Source organism: Catharus ustulatus, chromosome 5 (genome assembly GCF_009819885.2).
Source record: "Catharus ustulatus isolate bCatUst1 chromosome 5, bCatUst1.pri.v2, whole genome shotgun sequence".
In the NCBI taxonomy this organism is placed as follows: Eukaryota; Metazoa; Chordata; class Aves; order Passeriformes; family Turdidae; genus Catharus; species Catharus ustulatus.
This window is the reverse complement of record NC_046225.1, coordinates 14046952-14067159: the sequence shown is the minus strand read 5'-3', so window position 1 is coordinate 14067159 and position 20208 is coordinate 14046952. Positions and strand designations below refer to the sequence as shown.

The 20208-nt window shown below is 40.6% G+C and overlaps 1 protein-coding gene across 3 annotated transcripts in view; it reads right to left on the bottom strand.

Moving 5' to 3' along the window:
* ZNF827 (zinc finger protein 827) overlaps positions 1–20208 on the bottom strand; it is a 99192-nt gene that overhangs the window by 67101 nt on the left and 11883 nt on the right. For all 3 annotated transcript variants that reach the window (XM_033061403.2, XM_033061404.2, XM_033061405.1), the window contains exons 2-3: positions 7351–8361; positions 3374–3546 (exon numbers count right to left, since the gene is read on the bottom strand). In XM_033061403.2, coding sequence (XP_032917294.1) covers positions 3374–3546; positions 7351–8361 — 1184 coding nt within the window. The remainder of the gene's footprint in view (positions 1–3373; positions 3547–7350; positions 8362–20208) is intronic.

Sequence of the window (20208 nt, the reverse complement as noted above, 5' to 3'; positions counted from 1 at the left end):
AAAAAACACCAAAAAAACCCTCAACCTAATAAAATTCTGTACTGTGTCTATTTTAGGATTTTTTTTCTAGGGTGCCTATTGCTGTGGAATCTAAATAAAATACAACAATTATAGTTAACACTCTGTGTCTTAAAAGGCAAGCTACTCAGCCCCCCTGTTTGCTGTGTGTAAGTTTATGTGTGGAAACTTTCCTTCTGTTTCCCTTCTTGTGCCTTTCACTTCCTCGCCTCCAGTTGTGAGCTGGCCCTGGCAAAGTGCCCTTAGTGGAAGAAAGCTTCATCCATGTGGTGGGTAGCACATGCAGATCTGAATGTGGGTCAGGGTTGGAATCATTCCAGCTCTCCATTAAGATTTTCTCCATAGCAAGGGACGGGACACCAAAACTGTTGGCAGTGTTGTGTTCTGGGTCAGTCACTCAGACATGCTATAATTATCATAAAATTACACAGCATATATATTATACAGTTACTGGTCATTAGTCTAAAGACACAGTAAGGAAGGCCCAGATGGACACACACAGACCACTCATGGAAATTAAATCTCCAAATAACCAGTTTCAGAGGAGAATGCCTACAAGTACTTAGGAAAAAAAAAAAAAAAAAAAAGGTAGTTCAAGCTCATGGCTATGTTGCCTAGGAGGAAAATAATCAGATTTTGAGGACTGCAGTTGAACAAAACACATTTTGCCTGTTAACCTTATCAACAGAGAAAGAAAAAACCTGAAAACCAAAGAGTAGCATAAAGGAAAAAAGCTTAGTTTGTTACAACATCCTGAAATAAAAGTTGGCTTGTAATGACTGACTAACACCAGCCCAGTGCCTGAGTGGCCTTTTTGGTTTTGAAAAATGTGTCTTCACCTGTAGCCACAGCTGACACATGGGGAGAAATGGGTGGAAAGACAGAAGCAGTTCTAACTTTAGCAGCTGCCTGCCAGAAATGAGACAGTATCATTTGGGAGCTACCTGCCCCCAAGACTGTAAGAAAACCCAACACAGCCAACTGGCATAATCAGAACACTGCATCCTACGTAGCTCCCAGCTGTACTGTACCGTATCTGGTGTCTAGTCAGTCCATTTTGAATGCTGTTGGCTTATATATATGCCAGTTTTTATAATATCACATACATACAGATTTAAAGGGAACACTGGTTATAATGAGAAAAGAAATCTGGTATTTTTTTATTTTTCATCTTGTTTTCAATTTATACTTCCACCAAAAGGAGTTCAAATTACGTGTGGCACTTTTGGACGCAAGACCAACATGTTCCTCATTCACCTGCTTCAGTTTTGATGTGACAGAAAAGAATTCTATTTGTGGCTCAGTCAGTTGAGAAGTATATGAAGCTATTTGAAACTAAGGTAAAACTTTATCTTCCAAATAGTTGTGCTTCTGATTCTTTGCATCTGTCAGTAAGACCAAAAAACAAATGCAAACCACCTGACCTTGTAAGAAAATTACTTTCACCTCAAATAAGGACAGTTTTGACAGCAAAGATGCCCAAGTCCATCCTGACCTTTATGACTGGACTGCAGTGATGGAGGAGACTTCAGAACTGGCCTCCACAGCAAGGCTGAAGGCAGCTTGTAAGAAATTCCATTGAGTCAAGCAGGCCTGACTCCGACCTCAGGGATTTCTAAGTGAGCATTACCCAGTCATAATCACAATCTTACCAAATAATTAACACTACATGCTGCATGATTGTACAAGAAAGTACGTTTTAAGTAGATGCAGGTTCATTAATGAAAGCATTAATGCTAGGAGGGGAGCAGAAAAGAGCACAAGGGTCTCAGTCATCACTCTGAGAACACACAGAGACAGTGAAAAAGTCCCTGATTTTATCCATCATCCTACCTGTGACCAGCTGCAGAAAACACCATGCCAAAAAGGAAGGGATAGACCCTCAACCTTCAAGCAACATTTTTTGCCAGTAAGGCAAAAACATGCAGAGGACAATTCTCTCTGCAGGGAACAATAGGGATGTCCTTTACAAAGCAGGGGACAACAGGGTTTTGCCAGGGAGCAGTAAGCTTCTAGGTCATGCATGCTTCTATGCAGGTTCTCAACAGCTGAAAACGAACAAAAATCCCCACACTTTCTTTCCATGCAGTGTTCCCATCCTATCTATTCGTCCTCTGCTCAGTTTAGCCATCTGTGCCCTCTAGTCAACATGGAACAGCAAGTCCTAAAAGACAGCGCCATAAACACTGAGCTTACTTGATCAGGATTAGCATGATACACTGAGGATGCCTGGGAATAGTGCACTGATCTACAGCAGAAGCACTAAGGAATGAGCCTTCAGATTATAGGGACATGACTTAAGACCTAGCAACAACTTAAACCCTAGAAAGATCTGGATAATTTACACAAAAGGAAACAGTTTCTTGAGTGTAAGCAAGGCCATACGCTTGTCCAGTAAGCCGAGATTCTGCAATAGCAAATATGAAACGCAAACAGGCATCTCTGGCCCCCCTCACACCAGTCTGATACCCTGTTACACACATTCATCTAAAATAAAGAAATTGGTAACTACAACAAAACATTTCACTATTATTATAAAACTCAACTGCATCAACAAGGGAAATGTTTTCACTTCAGCTTATTAATCAAAGGGCTAAGAGGACAGGTATCATTTTAGCTTCCTCAAGAACATTCTACAGCTTGCAAGACTTGGCACTTTGTGTTGCAACCACACAGTACTTCAGCTAAGCAGACAATCAGTTTCTTCACATATTTATATTTTTCTGTATCAACACAGATGTTGTTCCTTCAGAAGGTCAACTTCAGCTTGAGCCCAAAACTTAGGCTGAGTTAAAAACACACTTTAAACGTGAAAACAAAATATTACAGTATAATCTGTCATGTATTTTGGTTTGGATGATTCACTGCTGAAATGCCCACAGTTAAAAGCTAAAGCAATAAAAAAGTTAAAACTCCAGGCCTGTCTGTAGAAAGCAATGGAGACACCCCTGCTAGAGCTAGCCAAATTGGTTTGCCCACTTAGAGGAAGACACTGGCACGTAGGGTTATTAGCTGGCATCCTGGGAGTAGCACTGATAGGACTGAGTGATGTCACATACCAACCAACATCCCTGCTTCTGGTGGTTCCAGGTCTGGAACTGAGTCACAGGCAGCTTGTGCTGCACACAACTGACATAGCCCAAGGCAGTTTCCACACTGCATAAAATGGAAAAGTAAGCAATGGAATAAAAGCTATTTCTTTCTTTTTATGGCCTCTTTACTTAAGCACAGGCATAATTCATAATACAAATAGGGAAATTTTGTTCTTGCAAATGCAAATGAAATAGCTTTTCTATACTATCGGTTTTTGACTGATGATTTGAGTACTCTGATTGTCAGTAAAGATTCCCCTTACCTTCATGTGTGATTTGAGATTGTCCTTGCGTGCACAGCGGAAAGGACAGAGTGGGCACTGATGGCTCTTCAAACCTGTGTGAATCACCATGTGCCGTTTCCAGTAACTCTTCCTCTTGATTACCAAACCACAGATGGGACACTGGAAAGGTTTTCCCCCTTCTTCTTCAGAGGCTTAGCAGGAAGAAAAAGAGAGGATCCTTTACAGCCACTTGTCAAATACCTTCCCCTTGTAAACACACTCAAGATATCATTTGTCAATGTTAGAGTTTCATCTGTAAAGAGACATCAGTTAAACAACAAAAGGTATCAGAAGTTTCCATTCCTCCCCACATACACCTTTTCCCCTGGATCTAGTTATTATCCCTCTGAGAAAGGTCACCATAATTTATAAAGGTTAATGCCCCTAACTTCCTTTCACTAATCAGTAGAGGATGCTACTCACTCTCACCTGGGTCCTAATGTTCCTTGTAATTTAACTGCAGTGAGATGAATGCCTCTCATAATCATCACTTTTCAGCTTCATTTCCTATCAAAGGCTGGTTATACCAGAGTGTGGAAAAAATGCATAACTCTTAAAAAATGATCCATTTCCACATGTGATGGTCAGCCAGCAGGGAAGCAGGATATAAAGCCCGGAAGAATCCACAGCTTAACTGAGAAGCATACTGGTATTGCATGGCAGATACATTTAACACTAGAACCTGAAAGACTTTGGAAGTCCTGCTGCTGAAATTGTTTAGTTATGGCTCAAGTAGATACTGCTGCAGCAACAGCCATCAAAGGTCTTCATCACAGGTTTCCTTGTGCTCCTCTAATTGCCAGGGCTTTAAATCTACTGCCTTCCTAAATGTCTGCACTCTGCTCTACTGCTCAATTCACCTAAAAAAAGGATTTGGTGGCATTGATCAGGAAAGTATGGCTAGACTTCCAAGTGCAGAACCATCACAAGGTTGAAGGAGAGAAAATTCCTTGCTGCTGACTTTGCACAACTAACCCTCCATCCATCCAACTTCTCACAATTTCCTCTCATTATTATAAAGAAAGGCCTACTATTACAGTAGAACTGGATGTCCTTTTCCTCACTGTAAAAGACAAGACTGTTTTCAAATATCCAGAGCTCAGTAATGTGCATCTTGCTATTCAAAAATTCTCTCAGACTATTTAATCTCATCAGTATCAATGATAAGAATATAGCAAACATCAAATTCCCTTGACGAGGGAAAAATCTCCAGAAAGATCTGTCACATCCCAAAATACAATTCTTGCTATTAAGTAGGAAACAAAACCACTGAAATTCAACTGATTAGGCAGCCATTATGTAATTACAGAAAGGGACACAATGTCAAAGCATATATTATTGCAAGTTCAGAAATTCTCCCTGTAAAATATTCTATCACATTTAAAGTATCAAATTGTTCCCCTCTCTGCATCTCTAAAGAGTAGGCCAAAACCAGTGTAATAACAGCTGATGTTGGTTTTAAATCATTTTACTTTTTCTTCAAAAAAGGCAGGAGAGAGACAAATCACAGAAAAAAAAAAAGCATGTGTAGCTCTTTTACCTCTCTTCTTTTCCTTCTATCACACTTTTCCAGCCTCTTGTTATCATCCAGAAAAGAAATGTGTAACAAGATACTACCTGGTTTTCACCCCCTTAAAAATAAATGTACAATCAAGATGAGTCAACGGTGATTGAAGCACATTACAAAATACACAAACAAGTGGGATGAATGCATGTGACTTCAACAATAACAGTGACAATTAGTGCTACTCAGGAATTGTGCAAGTATGCTCCAAAGCTGAGCCATGTTAGCTCTATACTGCATGAAGGCCAGAATAAAAAGAAAATCAGGGGTTTCAGCTTTCCTTCATTTATATTGATGTCTATTTTATACCACAATGTTACTCCAGTGAGGAGAGAATCAGCCAGTGTTTCCCAAAGAAGTTTTGGGAACAAAACTGCATGCATCACAGGCATTAAGTTACACCAAATAAGTATTCAGTCAGTAAAGGAAAGGTCTGTCATCCATCCTCTTTCAAAACAATCACATCTTAACAGATATTCAGGTTTTCTTTCAACTTCAACCCAAATGTGTGAGCAGTTTATAAAACTGGCAATATTAAGAGATTGATAGAAAAGTTAGTTTACTATAATAAAAATGCAAGTTGACCAAACCCTGACATGCCATTTCAGAGGCAACTACACTCTGATAAGCCATGGTTTCAGCTTCTTGCCTGAAATAATTCTGAGCAAATAGCTCAACGTGGTGGACAAAAGAGCAGCAGGCATACTCTTGTTATTAACTTAGTCCTCTTTAAATAGCCTCCATCTTTGCTGTTCCTTACTTACATCTAATTAATCTCACTGAGTATTGATCTCATAACCAAAGCTACATGTTGCTCGTGGGGAAGTGACTCAGATTCGTAACAGCAAAGTAAACTCATCAGTGCATTAAAAGTTCAAAGTATGAGAAGCAGGGGGGAAAAGACCTCTCAAGTCATACCTACTGGGAAAAGATACTTGTCTCTGGAAACAAGAGAAAAAAAGTCTCAAGAAACAACCAGACAGACACAACAAGATAAAGCATTATATAATGATATACATTTTTTAAAGAAATCTTTTAGTGCCATAAGGTTCTCTGAGCAAAAGGAATCAGGAATGTGTAACATTTATTTTCATGGCATTTCATTTTTTAGCTTATGTTACTCCAAGAAAGACTTCATCTAAACTAATGAAAACCTTAGGCCAGGCCCATGCCAAAAATATTTTGCCACTTTAATTGCCTTGGCAAAACACAGCAGTTAAGCATTTATAGAACACATATATAACACAGAGCAAAAACTGGTACTGGCTGTAACTCATTGCATCCCTCTCCCTCCTCTTCCAAGGGAGGGATGAGCATTGCTGTCCATCCAATAGCTTCTAACCTATGAGTGTTGACCAAGAGCTCCACAGGGACAGATCAGGCCTCAGGATACCCCTGAACAAAGAGGTTAGGCCAGAAAAACAGCAGGGCAATTACACAACATCCATGTCAGGTTTCATATCTGTACACTGGCTTGCTACACCTGTGCAGCCAGGTGTATTCCTGATAAACTCTGCCTGATAAAGCTGGAATATACTAAACCACTTTGTGCATCTCATGGAGATAAGTGCCACACTTCCTTTTCCTCTGCAGCAGAACACTGACGACACCTGAAGCCAGGTATCCGTGACGTGAACTTTTTATAGAAAGAGATGAGAGCAATTATTTTTCCTTATTTTGAAGATGGATCATTTAAATTGCCCTGCATGGCTTGTCAGTTCTTTAAAGCTTTTGTTACCCAGTTTCCTCTTCCCTGTAACCCCGATTCCTTGACTGTCAACAGCTGGAACTGATGGAGCAAAGTCAGATGTGCAAAATGGTTCTTGTTGAGCAAATTACAGAAATGCAGTTTAGTTGGAATTTTTTTTTTGTTAACAACAGAGGATTGTAAAAAAATTTTAATGAAAAGTGGCAACACAATAATATACTCTGCTAAATTAGGACATGGTAGTAAGCGATTACACAAAAGTCCATTTGTGACAGAGACAGCAGGAGGGAGAATTCTCCCTTGTCCAATATTTCAAAAGCACAAGTTTTGTACATGCTCACTGATACTGTGAACTCCCTCACAGGGATTCTTTGATCTTCTCCATTAAATATTTTTGTGGACACATTCTAAACTTGGTATGAGATGAAAATACTATTGTACTGAATAAAAGGGGAAAAAATGTACCAAACTGTACACTCATACCTTTAAAATAGGAAAACATTTGTGACAGCTTGGTCTCAAAGTGGTACTTCAAAAAGCTTTTCTATTGTTCACCTAAAGTATCTATTTCTTATTTTCATAAGATATGGAATCAAACCAAATCCAGACCCACTGAAGAAATGTTATATAAGCCTATAGAAAAAACAAATACATTCTACTCAGTGGTTCAAATTGTATCCATACCTGTACTAGTGGGTTTGGATGCTCTTCCCTTTGGGACTGGTAGTAGCAGTAATTCCAAAGATTGTGGTGGAGTTGCTTTCTCTTGTTTCATCTCTGAAAGCTGCAGGGGATCCTCAGGAACCAGTGATTTCTTCTTCTCAGCCAGGAGGGTGCCTGCAGCCCTTGCAGCAACCTCCTTGAGAAGGGCAGCTGAAGAGGTCATGGAAGCCAGGGAGAGGAAAGAGCTGGCTGGAGGTGGGTGCTCCTGCCCAGGAGTCATGCTTCTTTCACTCACTTTCTTAGACAAAGCTGCTAACGTGGAGCTGGCTGACTGAGAGCTAAAAGGCGAGGAAAAGGACTCAAAGCTTATCCTGTCCTCAGTCCTGGAAAAAGATTTGTCCTGCAGAACGGCATTGGCTGCAGCTTTCAGCTTCAGGATAGCTGAATCAGGGGACAAACCACAGGTAGTGGTTGAGTTTGGCAACCACTTACCCTGATTCCATATAAAGTGACTGCCTGCATTGTATTGGTCACTTTGTTCCTGTTTCTCAGCAAGCTTCCTGGCAAGCACACTTAGCTGCTGGGCATGGTGAGCAGGTGGAGAGAAAGAGATGTTTGAGCCAAGATTTACAGGGGACTCAACCCTGCCATTGACTGTAACAGCAGCATCCAGCTTGAGGGAGCCAGCCTCCAGGAGCCGCCTCAGGTTACTGCTCAGTGGCTTGTTTGGACCAGGAGGTTCCTCTTCACCCAGAGAGGACACATCTGGAGAAAGGTGCTCCTTGCTCTGCAGCGTGTCTCTTAGTGCCTCATTTTCAATGGATCCCAGTTCCGCTGCGTTGCTGCTCGGCGTTGCACTTCCCAAAGAGGTGTCGGGGGAGGTGGACTGCTCTTGGATTCTGTCCTCGAGAGACAACTTAAAGTTCTCCTGGACTTCTCCATATGATGCTTCTGAAGGAGTTTCTGAAGAATTCCCAAACCAGCGTTCTTCTTCACTGAGCTCACCTTCCACTTCTTCCTGTCTGGTACCATCTGTGTGGAACCATGAACAACAGCATTATTCCCAAATCTGTGTAAAGCAGTTTCTGAGCATGAAGCACGCCTGACCTCTGCATGACCCTCCTGAATAGCCCCCTAGCACACCCCCCTAAAGTGCAAGGGCTTAGAATCAGCCTGGATTCAGTGACCAGAAAAAAGAGCTTTTCAAAATGAATAAATCTTTCTTAGAAGACAAAATGATGACAAACCTGTCATCTTTCAGTTTGCATAACTAAAGTAGCTGAAACTCCAACAATACATATAAACATAATATATATTCATATATTTCAAACAATTTTTTATTGGCATAGTCTCTACATCCTGCATAATATTATGAACTCTCTGGTATAAGGCAGGGATTTAAAAGATCAGAAATTACTGGATACTTGTGTATTTGTACAGCCAGCACAGGTGTGCCTTTAAAGGCAGAACAGGTGCGTAGCTACTCAAATCTCAGACCAATCCTGCAGTGACCCCTATCTAAAATAAAATAAATTAAATTTGTACTGATAATTCACAACTCATTCCTGAATAGCTGCAATGACTAATACATGAATGCGGGCTAAAGCTCTCATCTCTCCAACTACTTAGGAAAGGAGTATCAGACACACAGTGCTGTCTTACACAGACTCAAGTTATTCTTATTTATTTGTTCCTGCGTAATAAAGCTTTAAAGATCATCTTAAACTGAACTTAGTTTAGCTAAAAAGAAAAAAATGAAAAGTGTTGGTTCCACTGCAGTTAAGTTTTCTCCTCTCTGGTAACTGCAAAACACCTGAGTCTCTCCTGAGACCTGCCAGTGTTTAAAGCACTGTGTCCCTGGATTGCTCCTCTTCCTGACAGGTATTCAAAGTCATACAGATGTGACCAAGACCTTTTTTTCTTTTTTTTTTTGGCAGCTCTTCCTGCCCAATCACAACATAGTAAAGAACAATAGCAATGATATAATTAAATTCATATTATCTCCTCTTGCCAGATACATCTCACATTTCTTGCTTTTAGACACAATTTCCCAAGTTGCACAAGCATCTTTGTAATCACACTACAGCAAGACAAAAGTATTTATATATAACCCTCCACTGACATTCTGGAAATAAGCCTGCAGTATATGCATTGTGTCTATGATCATGTATTATTCCCAGATTCCCAATTTAATTCCAGCAAATTACAAAACTTGGAGAGAAGGTAATGAATAAAAACTTAGATTTCTATTATTGCTTTGATCCAAAGAATTTAAGGAGGAAAACCTCAGACAAATGTATCATGAGTATGGAGATACAAATGTACGCTCTGAAAGCAAAGTTTTGGGAGTTATGTTATATAGAATATGAGGCACAGTCTCTCACAGAAAGTTTCTTTTACTCAAAACCCTTTGGAAAAAAAGTCACCAATATTCTAGAAGCTAGCAATAAACTTGGTTACCTTAGGTTTGTAATTCAGGCAGAAGAGGGCTGGTATGTTCCCTTTTCAAAACAAACAAAATCCAAACAAACATCCAAGCTCTTAGTTAGAATTATTTTGGTATTATCCAAGTTAACAACACAGGCTCAGCAATAACATGTGCATAAAGGCCAGTTTCATGCACATTCAAATAAAGAAGGTAGATGTTAATCAGTTGAACCAGCACTTATGCAGGTTAAAGGAGAACTGAATTTAGTCCCTTTTCACCCCATGAACATTGAAAAAGTAACTTGAGCATGTCTGTACAGCTGGGTGCACTCACATGAGAGATCCATTCACTCATCCCAGATGCAAACAAGTTCTGTATTAGAAGCCAAAAATGCATCTTACTGGCACTTTGAACTGATACACCAAGTGCAGGGCACATCCTCTGGGACACAGCCTGGAGCTGACACCACTACACAACTCTGGGGCCAGAGCTAGCCTGCTTCCTACCACTTACATCTGTCTGTTGAAACAATCTCTCCCCTCCCCTGCAAGCCCCACTCTCTTTGTCTCTGTACTTCCCCATCCATCGACAAGAAGGCAAACTTGCATTTCACTTCACCCAGAAAGCCACTCAAACATTACAGTCTGAGGCATATTGAAGTGCAAATGGATCCAAGAAGAAGTGGACTTTTGGTTTAGAGAAATCTACAGCTTACTACACCCTCAAACTTCTCTGCTCCTTGCCATGTACCTCGCTTTCTTTCTTTTTCCAGACATGCACATTCCCCATTGGTCTTGCCTATATGAAAGGGCAGCCATCACCATGTTACTAACAGGGAGCAGCAGGAGAGCAGGATTCTTCATGAGAAGGATTGCTCCCAAGTCCAGGATTTCCCTCCTCTTTAGGTAACGCACTGAGAGTTCCCTCTCCTGTTGCTAATCTACCTGTGACCACTCAAGGCCTCTCAAAGCTCCATGCAGTTCCTATAATAAAGGGCAATTTTCCTCTGCAGCCTCACTATCCCAAAAGCCAGCGGGATACTTTTTTTTTCCACCAGTGCAGCTTCTTTCTGTAGCCAGAAATCAGACCTCTAACTGCTGACACTGTTCTAATTTTCCTCTTCTCAGTAATTCCCAGTTGCTGCAGCATCAAGCCCACTGTATTTGAAGGCTGTAAGGTTAATGCTGAAAAAGCCAGCATCAGTGTCTTATCATGAGCTCAGTCAAGCCTCCCTTTAAACACCACTGAATTGGTTTAGAAGCAGAACAGTGAAGCCTAGCAATTTCATTTCTAAGCAAAGTTGTCTTTCAAGGCCTTCAGGGCAGAATTTTAATTCACATTGACTTGCGAGCCTGTAAGTTTGAAAAAGCCTGTGAACTCTGGGAGAAAGCAACCCAAGCCAACAACTTCTTTATGATTTCAAATTATATAAAAATTTCCCTCAGAACCCAAGGGGTTCATGGATCACCTGGACCAGGTTTGTCTGAAACAGGAGCCAACCTTCATGTGTCTGTCAAGAAATTTCAGCTGCATTTCACATCTGTGGCAGAAATCTGCATGACATGTTTTTCCCTTCGCTCACAACACAATTATGGAGCTCTTCTCCATGATTCAAGGGTCAAGACCTGTCAATACTGCTGCTTCCTGATTTCCAGAGCAAGAACTGCTTCCCAAGCCTTTTGCCACTGGCAGAAGCGAGTTGGAAATTACAGACAGCCTGCATGTTTCAAGACCACCACATTGCACAGCACCCAGGAGCCTCAAAAAAGTATTTTCCACTCCTCTCAGCAATGACAAAAGGCACCAAAGTACTGCTGGGTGACTGCTGCCACTGATGTAGCTCATGTATCCATCTCTGGCAAAGCCACAAATGTGTGCAGAAAGCACTGTTTGAAGAAGTTCCAGTTTCCCTCGCTCGCCAACTCATCTGCTTGTTTTCAAATACAGAGAAGTTAATTTTCCTCTTGAAGAGATCAGTTTGACAGACAAATCTTATTGATCCCAAAGTGTGTTATTTCACTTTGTGACCATCTGCCCTTTTATTTAGAGTGCTGATTAGAATCTGACCCTGGTGCCAATAGAAATGTAAATATTAACTTGCTCAAACTACTTATATCTGGAAACTGAAAAAGACAAACATGTTTGTTGATTTATACACTGAGCCACTCGGTTCAAATGCTGGAAACTTTAACTGTACCCAGTGCAATGTACACATGTCATTCCTGAAAGCAACAAGTATGAGATGACCCACAGCTTCACTTAGTAGGACTTTGGGGGGAGAAATATCAATGTAGTGAGTTAGATCTCCAGGAAAGAAAAGAGTCTCAAAGTTGTGCTACTGAGGAATAGACATGGGCAGTGAAAACAAAGAACACAATTTGAAACACCAGAAATTATTGGAGAAGAGGTTACAGCTAAGGAACTCGCGCCAGAGACTGATTTTTCATGCTAAGCAGGACAAAATTCTACTTTAATCATTCACTGTAATGAGTAAATTACAGAACTTCAATACAGAAATCCATATGCTACAGTGATATGAAACATATGGAAATTGTAATGATGGGATTAAAGAATGAAAACTAAAGCAAATGTAAAAGTAGGTAGAAGTCAAATAATTTCAAAGAAATGCACACAGGAAAATTACTGATGAGATAAATTAATCAAAATTTCCTTTTTTCAGCACTTACATTTCAAGGAAAAAATGGGAACCTACAGAACCAAGATTTCAAGATAAAGGAGAGCCAAACCTCTTTATTATCTTGATATCAGTTACCCTGATTTGTATAAGGATTTCAGATATGATCATTCAAGTTTGTGTCAATCTAAATAAAGTTGCAATTACATTTGTTGTCCATTTGACATCCAGATCACCTTCCTAATTTGGTGCCCCAATAACTCTATCATTTCATCTCTAGCACTTACCATAAACCATCCTTTGGATTATTTTACACTGAACACTGTACCTAGGCCTACTGAAAGAGCTGGGATTAAGTGATAGCTTTACACTAGGGAACTGTGGAGCTCTGCAAAGATACCTAAAGAATTTAAAAGAATGCATTAAACTTAAATGAAGCAGGAAGCCATCCAAGAGGAGTTCTGTGGAAATACTGACTGGCTCGGTTGAGCAATCAGTTTAAGGCCAAGTAAATAGGCAGATGCATAAAAAATAAGGCAGAGACAATACCTGAGCAAGTCAGGACTTAGCCTTGGGTGACTTTTATTAGTGATAGCAAGAAAAGTGGTATGAGTGAAGAGAAGAAACAATTGACAACCGAAAAGACAAGGACAACTGTAAAGGCTTTTAACCAGTCATGGACAAGGACAGGTGAGACACAGAATGAACTAGAATGTCCATATCTGGCCTCCAGGATGGATTCTCTTGTTTTATTTCTTCCTGTCTGTTTTCTTAGAGTCCTCCAATGAGGACTAGGTAGTCAGGCCACAGGCCAGAACTCACTGTTCTGACAGTCCAGTTCAGGATACCCTCTCCTGCTGTAACCCAGGTTCCATCATGACTTGTCAGTACTATCATATCCAAATAAGACAAGTTTTCACATCACATGGTGGCTGTCAATTCAAGATCAGCACAGGCTCCCCTTACCCTCATTTTACCTCTGCAGACCAGATAATGTGGAGAAGAATGAAGGAGCTAAGGACCAACTACAACTGATACCTTTAGGTAAACTATGCAAACTGTGTAAGCGCATCACTTTAGCAAGGGTAAAGAAAAATTACAAGAGACCACTTGCTAATATCTCATCACTTTCTAATTTATGTTTTCTCTGGCTGTCAGCTGCACATAAGCCCTTGCCGATTTCACAATCGGGTACTACAGAAACCAGAAGGCACAGACCTAGAAATGACAGTCATATCTGGAAGGTCTATTCTGTGGTATCCTACATAAATTGCTCAGTCTAGCTGCCTGCCCTCAAAATACCCTTCTGGTATTCAGGCTGATTTTTAAGCATCTCAAATTCAAAAAAAAGAAAAAGGTGAATGTAATATCTTCAGGCTGAAGAACTTTTATGGGTTCACATGCTTACCAAACCATGCAGATATGTTTGCTGTAAGATTACCTCCAAGAAGCTGGGCACACCGTGCACAACACCCCACAGTCTCCACCTCTAAAAAGCATTTACAGCCACATCTGATGAGGCTGTATATCCAGAGCAGCAGCTGTGTTGATTTTCCCATAGAGATGTTTGCTAGAAAATCATTATTTTAATAAAAACACAAAGGCCTGCCTTAACACCTTTTAATATATCTACAGCAGCAAATAAGACTTAAAAGTGACAGTTACATAAATAGTCATGTGCTGGAATGTCCTTGGTCCCCCATTTTCCCTTCATGATTTTTGTGACCTATAATAGGTAAGCAGCACAGGAAGTCACTGTCCTCTTTGAATGGAATTTCTGGCTCACTCCTTATCAATGGGATGATTATTCAACTCTTGACCTCCTCACAAAATGGTTTAGCAGTGTTGCTAGTGCTTGAACCAAATTTCTCTACTGCAGGCTGACCTAAAGAGAGCAGCACAGCTGCAAGAAGGATCTGCCAAAAAGCCACAGCTCCTCTGTTCTGTCCTTCTCCCCTGTGTTTAGGTTATGTGAAAATACTCACACAATTAGACAGGGAAAGAAGCCCCAGGTAGGACTTTGCATTTCATCTCCACATCTTCCAAGATAATGATTTTCCTAACTGGAGGGAAGGAGGAGAGGGGAAAAGGAAGGTACAGCTTTTAAAGACAGGGCATACATTCCCTACTTTTATCCCTAACTTTAAGTGACTTTGAAAAATTCAACATACAAGAAAACCCCAGAATATTCACCTAACATTTCTCTAGTGTCACTTTTTTTAAAAAAAAAAGGACTCAGAGCCAAAAAAGATTAGAGAATGTTAATTATTTTGCAATAACTAGAAATCTTCAAGATGTTTTGCCCGTACACACAAACAACTGAATGTGCCCAAATACTACACATTCAGGTTTGCAAACTGCTAGACAGCCACAGATGATCAAAATGCATGTACAACACCTCAGTTTCCTCTCAAAGGCAGAATCCAGGTATGATGGACTCTCCCAAGGAAAAAGGCAATCAGGACGGATTACTGAAAAAGCTTGTCGCACACAACATAGAACTGCTTTTATTTCATCTCCCTCAAAGGAGAGGGAAGCTGTGGTAGAAGGGAAACAGGGGCAGTGGCCTTCTACTTTCAGCCACAAGCCCCAGAACAGATGTGCCAAGTGAGTTTCATTAGCTGCCAAAAAGATCCATCTTTGACTAGTAAGCATCCATGGAAGGGAACAGAAACACACGGTTTCTCCTGAGGAAAGCTGTCGCTACTTGTTGAAGGTTCTCAGGGTTGGCTGACAGACCACAAGATGGAACATTACAAAGACAAATCTGATCTCCCCCAAAAGCAAGTTCAAAAGAACTCCTAGAATGATGGATCTTTGACATCTTTCCTCCAAGAAAGATTAGCTATTCTTCTGTTCTAGGCAGGAGGTTATAGTTCATAGTTGTGGGATTAGTGTTTGAGGAGAGTTGCTTCCACTGGGACTCAGATAGTTTAAGGTACAAAGGAACAGGCATCACCTTACAGTGCAGTGAAGTGACAAAAGCTCAAGACCAACAGAAGTGGTGGTCCCGTGCCCTCCCTCAGATTTACTCTGTTGTTTGACTGCTTTGTGAGCCAATTTCAACTCATTACTTTGCCAGAAAACTACTCACTCTGTCAAGAAATCAGAAAAAAATATTGATGCAAAGTACAGAGGAATGAGACAACAGGTTGAGTGGGCAATCTGAGCCACCTATCTCCTCTAGTCTTGTGGGATGCAAAGTACATCGTATCTTTTCGGTGAAAAACCAGCTGAGGATTCTCTCTCCTCTCCCAAACTTCAACAACATACTGCACCTCTCAGGAAAGCTGGTCTGTGCAGTCAGGATGGCCACAGCAGTCAGTATCCTATAGACTTCTTCAGAAGCCTAATCTGGGACATCTGTAGCTGGCTTGGTCCTCACATACTCTGATCCTAATTTAAAAAACCCTCTTCTCTAGAACTGGTAGGCATTATCTTTCTAAGAGAAGAGTACTAAAGACCCAGAAATAATATCTTAACAGTGAGGCACAGTAATCAGTAACCATAAGAGCAGGAGGGCAGAGCAGTATGTCTTATAAAGTAATAAATAACATGACATATAAATAGTACACATGTATAATAATACATGTATAATACTTGCTTACTATAATTTAGTTGATTCTAGTTGGATTTTGCCAGTATTTCAGGCCCAATGAGCTGAAGAACTTGAGGTGTGCATGTGAAACAGAACAGAACACACACAGCCTTAGAGGAGGGGAATGTTTTTGAAGATCATTTCTCAAGAGGTGCACCACAAAAGAACAGCCTGCACAAAAAGCTTCCATTAGCTGACTTGACCCAACTTGATCACCAGGGAGGTGATCCTGGCTTCTCTACTCAGCCTTGGTTCAGGCACTTCTGGAAGGCTGTGGTCAGTTTTGGGCTCCTCAGTACAAGAGATGTGGGGCTCTGACCCATCTACAAAGACATTTAAGGGACTGGAGCATCTTTCTTACAAAAATTGGCTGAGAAACTTGGACCCATTCAGCCTTGAGTAGAGACAACTGAGAAGGGACCATCAATGTATAAAAGTGCCCAAAGGAAGAGGTGTCAAGAGGATGGACCCAGCTCTGCTCGGTGGTGCTGGGCAATAGGACAAGAGACAACGGTCAGAAACTGATACACAGGAAGTTCCACCTGAGTTATGAGGAAGAACTTCTTCACTGTGCAGTGTCCACACACTGGAACAGATTGTCAAGAGAGTGTGTGCAGTCTCCCCTGCTGGAGATAATCAAGAATAGCCTGGACACAATTCTGTGCCATGTACTCTGGGATGACCCTGCTTGAGCAGGGAGGTTGGACCAGGTGACCCAGTGTGGTCTGCTCCAACCTGACCCATTCTGTGATTAACACAGAATAACTGGAGAAAAGGTACACAAAGACAGTTGATTTTTATGATGGAGGTTTTCAGAAGAAACAAATACTTCTGAGGTCAGCTTACGCTCCAAAGGCTGCCTAGTAGCCCCAAGACAGGTTCATAAAACACATGAAGTGTCAGTAAAACAATAGAGAATCATGTTCCTTGCAAAAGCTATTTTATGTTACCAATGTTCTTGCAACAGTTTTATGGAGGCTGAGCAAAATACCACAGCCAGACTCACAGAAAGTTTCTTCCACAGGCACTCACAAGCATCCTATAATAACCTATAGCTGAGTCTGGGCACAAGATACTGATCAGACTGACTAATACACTACAGGAATATGGAAAATTGAAAACCTGGAGTTGGTACATTAACATATCAAAGGAATACACCTCTTCTTCCTGATGTAAAGAGATGATAAACCATTTTCCACAAAACCAAACAATTTTTGGGCAGAAACTTCTGAGCCAGATTAAAGTCCTTTATCAGGAATTTCAAGTTTCCCTGTATCTTTTTAAACCAGCTATGGTATCAGTTTTTTACTGATATAGATTTATATAGATTATAACAAAGTTGAAGAAAAACTGTATGTGCAGGAGTTCCTCTGTTATTCCCACAGCTCTGCTGGAAAGAGGTAACAGTATTAGCAATCTGTGGTGGTTCAAATGGTTCATGTGCAAGTCTATCCAGAGAGATTCCCTGCACCTGGAATGGCAGCATATCCTTAACATCAGTGAATATTTGCCACCTATATGTAAAGTTCAGCACAGCAATTAAAAATTCTGCCTTTGTTAGCTATAAAGAAGCTTTAAAAATCCTTAAAATTGTTTGTAGTTAGCCAAAATTTACTTTGATTGCTCATTTGTTTTGCTCTAGATAGACATCTAACTCAATAGGTTGCTGCAGTGAGAAAACATCAACTAACAAATGATAATAGGGATGCTGGCACCTCCAAAATAAGAAGAGCTAAAGATTATTCTCAAGACTTCTCTTATCCTTAGCATACAGAGACAAGACCTATCATGCCAGCCTACCTCATAAAGGAGGGGAAATATTCCAAAATTTCCTAACTTGGGCCCTGAATGAAAATGAAACCTCAAACAATTCTAGCAAACAATTTGCAAAAGTTGGCTATAACCAGAAAAGTCCCTAAAAAGGAGGAATTTTAGTTTCCACCCTAGATCAAATTATTGTGGGAGAATCCTATGAATGCCAAATATGCAATATAGTAGTCCATAATATTTAAAAGCCATCCTTCAATAACAGCTAACTCCATGAATAAGATTTTATATCCCTTGGCAGGACATTAATGAAACCTTCTTTAAGAAGTTGCTTGTGGAATACAGGACTGGTGTCTCTATTAGGAAATTCTAAGCAGAAACACAAAACTGCCTTATCTTAAACATAGTCTAGCTGCAAAGCAGAGGCTCGGTTACTCATTTCCAAATGGCTACGTGCTTTCTGATAGTTTAGTTCTTGGTCACAGAAGCCTCCATACCAAAACAGAAGTCATTATGAATACTGCAGTTTCTTAGGTCACATTTTGTGTCCTCTAGGTGCCAAAAAGCAAAATAAAAACAAAACACAGGAAAGTTTTGCTTTCTAATATTCATTTAACCTGATAACAAATAAAATTGGTGGTCTGCTATATTTTGCATACCTGTCTTCTCTGGTGTTGAGCTACATCTGTAAACTGCCTGCTCTTACTGAGTGCCTTCATCAGCCAACAATTCATCTTAATTAAGCCTGCCCCTGACCTGCCACCTCCCCAGATCTGGCTGCAGTGATAGTTGTCTCAACTCTTTACTGCAACAAAATGCATCTTCATTGCCTGAAATGCACTGCAAATCCCAGCAGTCACAACCCCAACAGTAAAAAACGGGAGGCACAGGAATTCTCAAATATTCCTCACAACTTACAGCAGCCAAGAACAAAGTGATCCATTTGTGCTACAGATTACTGCACTGCTGATTAATCCTCAATAGCTGTGACTCATTTTAATATGGCTTATCATCCAAAACTGACAGGGTCACCACAGCAACATGATTTTAGTCACCCTTACAGGTGGGAAGGAAGCAGAGAAGTTGGAAGCATCGATGCAGATGGCAAAAGAAGTGAGAAAAGTGTTCAAACATACCACTTTGTTGCATACAGACAATTTGCAATGAAAATAATAATTCCCTAATCACAACTGCAGGTTAGCATTATGGCCTAGGAATGGGCATAAGTTTACAGAAGTTCTCACATTACCTGAAAGACTAAAATTGATCTAAAATCTCCAGGAAAAATCACCTGTGTTCTGAGCTGCGCTGTGCATAGCAATTCCCAAATTTCCTAGGAGACAAGCCATTGACCAAAAGGCTAATTGAGGCACCAAAACCAGGCTGGCTGATTACCTGCTCCTTCACCCATTCATTCCAAGGAGTTGCCCTCATGTGTTGTACACACCATATAGGATCATGCCCTTAAGCAATCCAGAGTAAATTTGCCATAACCACCACGATGTATCAGAAAAAATTGTCTGCTAAGGTTGATAAATCAGTCAATTACCTGCTTCCTTGACTTTTATTCTTGTGTAAATGTTTTCAACCTGACATTAGCAATACCTATAAGAAGATGACCTGCACATTGCCAAAACCAACTATTTAAATTACTAGCAAATCCTTAATTACTATAAACAAGATTACAACACGCTTGTTTAAAAAAGGTTTCTAAATACCAAAGTGATAGCTCCAGAAAATAAAACTCCCTTGCTGTCATTATTTGAGGCTGCTGGTTCCACATTAACTCTAGCTCTGTGTGAGACCCTCAGAGCTCCCTCAGCCCACCTGAACACCACAGCAAGAGCAGCTGCTGTCTCTCCATCACTACTCCTTGCCTGGCTGAGCACAAACACAGGGCAGGTGGTTCCCATTCTCCTCAGCTTCTCCTATGAGGTCTAAACCAACTTCTTCCCCAAGCCATGCCCTTCTTTCATGTCTATAAAATAGGAAGAAATCTTTAACACACAGATGAAGGTAAAGACAAGCAAATACTACTGTAGCACTGCAATTACTGATTTCATCTTCAAGGCAGAGCTGCTTCAGTGCCCCTGGTGGGGATCTAAAGAACATTCCAATTCTCACAGGTGGCAGAAGAGTGTCAAAAATCTACAGGCCATGGTCCTTGCCAGTGAACTGATTTGGGCTAAAAATGAAATCTTAAACCCATGACAAGGTAGATGCACATGATCTCCGGGAAAATTTCCCTTTCCATACCTCTTCTCTCACTGGTAATAGCAAGAGATTCCCAGAACAGGAGAACAGAAAACAGCTAATGCAAAGATGCTGAAACTAAAAGAATAATTAACATATTATTCTTCTTCCTCTACACATAGAAGTTACTAAACACAACAGACTGTGCAATAGAATTGGTTTCCTGTATCTCTTCAAAGGTATGCTCAAGTTCTGAAA